Source organism: Bactrocera oleae, chromosome 6 (assembly GCF_042242935.1).
Source record: "Bactrocera oleae isolate idBacOlea1 chromosome 6, idBacOlea1, whole genome shotgun sequence".
NCBI lineage: Eukaryota > Metazoa > Arthropoda > Insecta > Diptera > Tephritidae > Bactrocera > Bactrocera oleae.
In genome coordinates, this window is record NC_091540.1 from 9,299,166 (window position 1) to 9,306,618 (window position 7,453).

General features: G+C 34.5%; 3 protein-coding genes across 8 annotated transcripts; 1 reads left to right on the plus strand and 2 right to left on the minus strand.

The window, feature by feature from the left end:
* Positions 1-53: 53 nt before the first annotated feature.
* Positions 54-1,318, minus strand: LOC106614888 (nitric oxide synthase-interacting protein homolog). 2 transcript variants are annotated; one of them, XM_070110903.1, is made up of 3 exons: positions 450-1,313; positions 274-382; positions 54-203 (listed from the first exon to the last, which is right to left on the minus strand). In XM_070110903.1, exons 1-3 carry the CDS (start codon positions 1,184-1,186, stop codon positions 132-134), a joined length of 918 nt encoding a protein of 305 aa, XP_069967004.1. In that variant the 5' UTR covers positions 1,187-1,313; the 3' UTR covers positions 54-131. The 2 variants fall into 2 exon arrangements, 1 of the variants encoding a protein (XP_069967004.1); XR_004976162.2 differs by having other exon boundaries at positions 185-203; positions 437-1,318.
* A 256-nt stretch (positions 1,319-1,574) lies between these two features.
* On the minus strand, positions 1,575-2,782 carry LOC138857644 (pyroglutamyl-peptidase 1). Of its 4 annotated transcripts, none has more exons than XM_070110907.1 (3): positions 2,764-2,782; positions 2,282-2,559; positions 1,575-2,222 (listed from the first exon to the last, which is right to left on the minus strand). In XM_070110907.1, the coding sequence occupies exons 2-3, from the start codon at positions 2,525-2,527 to the stop codon at positions 1,731-1,733; spliced, it is 738 nt and encodes a 245-aa protein (XP_069967008.1). In that variant the 5' UTR covers positions 2,528-2,559; positions 2,764-2,782; the 3' UTR covers positions 1,575-1,730. The 4 variants fall into 4 exon arrangements, with proteins under 4 accessions (XP_069967008.1, XP_069967005.1, XP_069967007.1 ...); XM_070110904.1 differs by lacking the exon at positions 2,764-2,782 and adding an exon at positions 2,660-2,745 and having other exon boundaries at positions 2,282-2,581; XM_070110906.1 differs by lacking the exon at positions 2,764-2,782 and adding an exon at positions 2,660-2,677.
* A 359-nt stretch (positions 2,783-3,141) lies between these two features.
* On the plus strand, positions 3,142-5,655 carry Pex3 (peroxin 3). 2 transcript variants are annotated; one of them, XM_014230810.3, is made up of 3 exons: positions 3,142-3,301; positions 3,488-3,568; positions 3,751-5,655. In XM_014230810.3, the coding sequence occupies exon 3, from the start codon at positions 3,824-3,826 to the stop codon at positions 4,961-4,963; it is 1,140 nt and encodes a 379-aa protein (XP_014086285.1). In that variant the 5' UTR covers positions 3,142-3,301; positions 3,488-3,568; positions 3,751-3,823; the 3' UTR covers positions 4,964-5,655. The 2 variants fall into 2 exon arrangements, with proteins under 2 accessions (XP_014086285.1, XP_036216846.1); XM_036360953.2 differs by lacking the exon at positions 3,142-3,301 and adding an exon at positions 3,308-3,408.
* Positions 5,656-7,453: the final 1,798 nt, after the last annotated feature.

Here is a 7,453-nt window from a genome sequence, read left to right on the forward strand (position 1 = left end):
AAGTTCACTATTACAGTTATTTAGGTATATAAATAGCAGAACTTTCAAAACTCTTCTGTTAGAAGTTTTTTTTATTGAACACGAGACACTTAAAATATTAATTTGAAACTAACAAGTATTTGATTTTAAATCTAAACTTGCAGCATTGGACGCTTTTCCTTGGCATTTAAATTATCATTGGTCATCGCATAGCCGGTGCCACCCTATAAATAAAAAAAAAATGAACTATTTACATGGAAAATTTATTCTTTGTGCAATTATTTGCAAACTCACTCTCTGTAAGGGTATAATATCCTTTTCCGATAATTTCTGATTCGTCAAAGGATGTATCATATCTTTCTTAATTAATTTCTCAACGCATTCCATAGTAACCACATCGCCACTGCAAAATATAAGATTTGTGAAATAAATATATGTATAGTTCTATATATATTACATCTCAAACTCACGTTGGTCGCAACACAGCGCAGGGTACAGCATTGCTGAGCACATCATGTGTTACGGGACACATGTAACGCGCTTCTTTTGCTATAAGTGAACGGCTATTATCACCATCTTTGATTAGCGTAAATTTTACATTTATTAAATCTTTCACTTTTAAAGGCTTCTCGGAAACTGGGCAATAAATGGTTGAATCAGGTTTGTTTGCTTTTGCAGCACCAGCATTTGGGCACTCAGATGGCACCCAGAAACTAGGTAACTTCTTTTCATTGCCATTGGCCATGTTAGAGATAGAGCCACCAGCAGCAGCTACGGCAGCTGCAGAAGTGCTTGGACTTATAGCAATTACGTCTGCAGATTTTTTATCACTGGCACTCTCATTGACTGGTTTACCAGCGTTTACAAACTTTTCAATGCATTTTTGTTGTTTAAGATTCAACTCCTGCGCGTTCTCTGTCTCCTCGAGACGGCGCAAACGTTCGTACTCCTTCAATTTACGACTGTATTCATTTTTCTTTGTAATTATATATTGCAAAATAGCTTCCTTGTCAAAAAGGTAACCTTCTTTCGTTATCACAGGATTACGACAAGGTTGTAATGTTAGCGAACAACAATCGAAAGACTTAACCGAATCTTTTCCAAGCCGTTGTGCTTTGGTGCCATAGCCTGATTCTGCGGCATCACGCCGCTTTTCATTATAGGTATATACAGCACCGGCTGTGCAATTACGAGCGTGTCGTGTCATGATTTAAATAATTTATCTATTTCACGGTTATTTTTAACACAAAACTTCGATGCAAATTTTCTAATATATGAATATTTATGGAAGGTGGGAACAGAGAACGTAAAATATGAAAGTTATAATAATTTACGTTCTCTGCTCTGACAATAACAACACTTAGTGCTGCCAAATTATTTGTGGATTGAGCATGTAAGTGTTGCCAATTTATTTTGTATTCCGAAAAATATATGTAGAGAACGTATATCATAATTTACGTTCTCTGCTATTTTATTTGTTTATACATTTATTTAAAGGAAATGCATTTATAAATGATTATACCACTAATAATACATAACTAACAGCAGGACCCTACTATATATGGTTGATTGCAATGAAAAGTAAAATATCACACTTATATTTTACTATTTAAACTTTACTTAAAAAATTGATAAAACATACATGAGTTAGTTATAATACTTTGTTACACTATATAAATTACAAAGATTTTCAATTTTATCATCTGATAAAATTATAAGACACAAATGTATAGCAAATGTTAATAAATATTTTAACAATCTTCTTTCCCGTTTTCCATAACTTGCCGAATACATTCTTCAATTATTCGCAACACCACCTCCTTCGTTTCTTCTGATGTGAATGGGCAATTTATAGGTGGTACATGTATGAATAAAGTGCGATTTTTATTTCTATCAAGAGATTTTAGATATATGTATCCACACAAATAATTGCCGACGTCATTTGAACTTTTAAGAACTGTAAACGCCACTGGTTCTACATTCACAGTACTTGGTACAGCATCTTCTGTAGCAGTTGGTGTGCAATCACATGATTCAGCAACCACTTGAACGATTTTATCCACATCTAACCCACAATGTAAGATATAATTATCATTTATAGTGGTGTTACAATTCACTAAACATGCTGAAGACTTTGGCAGATGTTGACGAGCATAGTCCGGTCTTGTGAATTTATGATTATATGCCAACTTCTCTACATGTATACAACTTGCACTACCATGAACGCCACAATGTATAACAAGCTTTTAAAATATAAATTAAACATTTATTAGAAACAAGTAGCACTGTCTGTTTTGCTTACTTGTGGGTTGTGTGACCATATTTCTTCGACAGCTTTGTCCACCGCATCATACTCAACTGGTATCTCCCGTTTCTCTAGCGTATAATGGTGACCATGCCAAGTAATCTCATCTGGCAAAAGACGTACAGCTTCCCAACTGGCGTTCAAGTCTTCATGACCAACAAATGGTCCAAATCCAGTTACTATGATTAACTTTTTACTAACTATCTCCGCAGCAGCTACCGACTTTACTTGAGGTTGAGCCATATTGTGTGACGCCTTCAGTTGTGTCTTTAACTCTGTTGAAAAATTTATAAAGTTCTGTTGATGAATGTTAATTGCCTTATTTACTTAATTTATATTACTTTACTACTTTAGATATGATAAAGGTTTATTTACTTAATCGCTCCTTCTCTTTCCTATTTGCAGAGAATGTAGATTATATACAGAGATAGATATTTTACATTCTCTGCTTAAACTAGTAACTGACGTGCCGTACTTACCGGCCGTATCAAACGAAATTTGTCAAAAGTTATGCCCGTAGTGTCAACGTAGAAATCAGTTGTTCCCTTTTGAGCAATCTGCCATTGCTCAATTTGTATACTGGTTTTGCACACAGCTAGCTTTTTAACAACCACATCGGTAGAAGCGATGGTGTTATATACTGTGTTGGCTGATAGGTCGTATCAGCTGATACGGTCTACGGTTTTGGGTCGGTCACTAATAGAAGCATAAGCTCTATTTACTTATCCACTTTCTGTTGTATCCGCTTGTTGTTCCAACTGTCAAAATACTTAACCATTTCCTATCAAGAAGGTAATAAATAACCACAAAATTATGTTTTAACGGTATAAGAAAGGTTAAGCTTTTGATGCAACTCTGACATTTGGCATTTCGGTAGATAAGTCAGCAGAAATGTCATCTGGTTTTTGTTGTCATTTATTAATTTCTGTACAATTGTTTGACAGTAATACATCTTTCAATATTTTGTGGTGCAGGTTTTCATCTATTGAATAAATAAAAATCGGACTTCGTACTTTGGTAATTTATTTAAAGCTTTTAGAAAATTCTTAACGAAATAAAAAATTAAGTATTAGTAGTTAGAATTTGTATATAAAAAGTCTGTCAATAAATGATCCCGTGTGTATGTATGTTCACATACCATTGCTTGAAGCAGCTAATAAATCAGTGCTAATCAATAAACTATGAATAATTAAATATTTGCAGTAATAAGACGATAAATGTGTGGGCAGAAAAAGAAGGAGGCAACAAAACAATTGTAAACTATACTAACTAAATAAAATCTAGGTAAGTATTATTTGTATTGATTGATTTGTGCAAAATGGGTGGATAACCAATAAGTTTAAATACATTTGAATAAAGTTCTAAGATAATCTAATCTTAACAGGTTTCACTACCAAGTTAAAATGTAAACTTTGTACATTACTTTAGAATTTCTGAATTAACAAAATCACTCACTTCTGTTGCAGGAAAAGAAGTTTTAATACATATATTTGAAGAGATTTCGCAACACCATTTTAAGCTCATCAACAACAAAAAAAAATGTTCAGTCGACTTCGTGATTTCGCCACACGGCACCGACGAAAATTTATTGTCACAGGCGTTTTAGTTGGAGGCACATACGTAGCCATCAAATATGCACAGCGAAAGCTTATTGAATATCAAACGCGTCAAGCACGCGAGTTTTTCGAAAAGACAAAACGTATGCAACATTTTGAAACAACAGAACACACCTGCAATAAGGTAATCATTGGCATGGGCACAGAATTGTATGCAGCCATAATACGTGAATGCAATACCAATGCCTTGCTCGAACAACTTCGTCAGAATCCACCTAATAAACTAGAATTGTGGGAGGAAATGAAGATTGTCGCGTTCACGCGTCTCACAACATTCATTTATGCCTCTTCAATGTTGGTCATCGCCTTGCGTGTACAAATGAATTTGCTTGGCGGTTACTTATACCAAGACGTCACGTTGGAAAGAAAGCAGATCGCTGAAGAACTGAAGCAACAGTATCTCTCACTCATTGGTTATTTCATACACGATGGTGGTTTAAGTGAGCTAATACGTGTAATACGTGCAAAAGTGCTTGTTGTTATGAAAACATTGCCGCTGTCGAAGCGTTTTAGTCTCTCTGATCTAGAACAACTTTTTTGGACACTACAAATGGCTATCAATAGCGATATAGGCGATCCCAATTCAAAAATTGCCACATACCTATTGCCACCGCAAATACCAGAATATAATACAGTGGGACCACTATTACAAAAAATGTACAATGAAACCTTAGACTTGTTGGAGAGCGATGATGCAGCTAGCGTATGCGCGAACAGTATCTGTCGTGGCTTTTCCTTGACAGTAGATGCCGTGGCAGAAAGTATTGGCGAGACATTAACGCAAGCGCAAAGGAGCACATCAAGTGCGGAGAATAAAACCACAAACAAAGGAAATGAGGGTGGCGATGTGGCAACAGCAATGACAAATAGTGTACTCAGTATAAATAGTGTAGAAATGGCTTTGGCTAAGCTTATACCGATTGTAAGTGGCGTAACATCGCAAGGTTTTGATGAAAAGTCGCGTCCACAGAATTTAGCCACCTCGTTGATCACATTTTATTTGGTTGATGAGAAGAGCAAAGTATTTGGTGCCAATGTGTATGAAACGTTTAGTTCCACATAAATATATTTATTGTGAAAATTAATACAACAAATAGGAGGCCTTTGAAGCGCAAACCTACTTTTGACTGTCGATGAAAATTTAAGTTTTTATATATTATATTTTGTTCTGCAATAGCAAAAATGTACCTACAAAAGCTTGTTACTTTAAAACTAGCTTTTAAAGATACCAAGGCATAGCAGCAGGAAGCATGATAAAAATAAAATCTTATGAAGATTAGTTAGACCCCAGTAGAATTTTATAAATTCACTAGCGCAAATGCATTGAAAATGGAATTAGGGTGAAAATAATTTGTAAAATTATATGTACTCAAATTCTTAGTGACATTAAACGAAGTAAGCTGTAATGCAAACAAATTTCTTTAAACTAAGTGCTACACAAAGATTAAATATGACATTGTAATCATAACGGTAAATAACGCTGCAGTGAATTGTAAAAATTATTGTAGCTGTGCAAATTTTATATAAAAAACCATTCATTCCAAAAAAAACTACCATAATAAACAAGGAACTTTCCACGTCAATTTATTTATTGCTACAATTTTTTAACGGATATGTATTACATAATTTATTATTTGGCGCTATCGATAAATTTTAAATAAAATATGTATTATATAAATCAATATAGTTTGTATGTATGTATCGGCGTACTTTTGTGACTGGGAAATATATTTAAACTTGTAATTTATAAAATCAGCTGCTGTAACGTGTTTTATTGGCAACAGGGGAGAATTTGAAGAACGGAAATGGAAGGATAACATAACTGCACGTTAATTGTACATATAATGCATCATCATGTAATTATGTATTCACTTGGTTTTTCGATATATACAGTTACTGGCAATAAAATAGAATAAAAATTTTATTTACAACTATTTGCCAAAAAAAAAATAAATTACCACGGTTCTTAGGAGAGAAATTAATTTTAAACATTTCAAAAGCAACAAAAACTTAATTTAATAAATATAAATTTAAATATAAGTAAGGTGACAACTTATAAAGAAACACTGTAAGGAACTTCAATTAACAATAAAAAGGAAACATGGAACCAAAAATCGTAAATAGTAGACTATTATAACTAGAAATGCATACAAATTAGAAGTTTTTTGCAAAACCGTTTTTGCGAGAACGCCAAGCACCTTTTCTGCATAGATTTCACTAGAGCTTTACAGAATGAATTCGGTATTGAATACCACGCCTCTTGGGCGTTTTCCTTTAGTATCTCCTTATTTCGTGGTTTAATGGGTCCCAACTTTTTCTTTAATCTCTTCTACCGATTTTCTAAAGGTCACAGAGTGTTTTAAAAGATAACACTTAAAGGAATCGATTACACACAAAACATATCGGAAAAATATCGGACAAATAATATATTGCTAATTATTTCCGAATCATCTATTTCATATTTTTTTGTCAGTAACTGTACATATGTATATGTACAGAGGCTGTAATAAATGCCTGATATTATGCAATGTTAATCTAATGGCGCATTGCCAACTATGCGTAGCAAAATATTGGTTCCCAAGATGTTCAGTAAACGGAACCAACAACCCATAGACAGTCGGGTCTAAGTAACCGGAACGGACCCTGATTTGTATTCGACCAAGAACTGTCAACTCGGCAGCATACTTCCAAATCACTTCATGTATGTTTTCTGCCGTTACAATAACAACAACAGAAAACAACACCTTTAATTCATATTTGCAGACATCTTAATTCAATAACAGCTAATCGGAGGAGTTTCAAACAAAATATGCCTTTTATATGCGCCGAAAACTGCGCTATTTAATGTGTATGAAGAAAATTCTTGAAATAATAATTATTTTTTGTTGCGATCCGATTTTATGGTTCCAACTGTTACCCTTATTGTGTATGTGTACTAAACTCGTATTATCTTGAAAAATATTACAAATACGAATTCTATTAATATTATATAATATAATATTAATAAAAAGTATAACCAAGCTTACGCTTTAAAATTTTTGTTAAATAATATCTTGTATTGAGCTTCCGAAACACGCCTAGCTGAATGACAAATTAACATCAACAACTCTCAACTGAAAACAACAGTGGCGACTGAGATACTTCGAAGAAAACAGCGACGACGCCGCTCTGTCTCTCGCAAAACAAAACACAAACGACAAAGGACATCAACACAGACAACATACAGTCGCCTGAAAACATGAAGGGGTTGTATGTGCGCCCAAAAGCGCGCTGCAGCAGCTGATATCGATGAATGGCTGTTTTTGCCGCACTACTGTGGGTTGGCAGGGTGGTGCAGTGTTGAAAGACAGCAAGCAAACAAGCAATGTAACCGTTCGATATATACATAAACGTGTGTGTATAAAGAGCGGCGTACCGGCAGAGATGCGCTCAGCAGAAATAGAATGACAGCTGTGCCAAAGCTACAACGGCGACGAGAGTTGGCATGCAAACAGCGAGCGAATTCACGAATGGCAAAGCCGAGCATTGAACGGCAATAAAAGTCTCTGTAGCA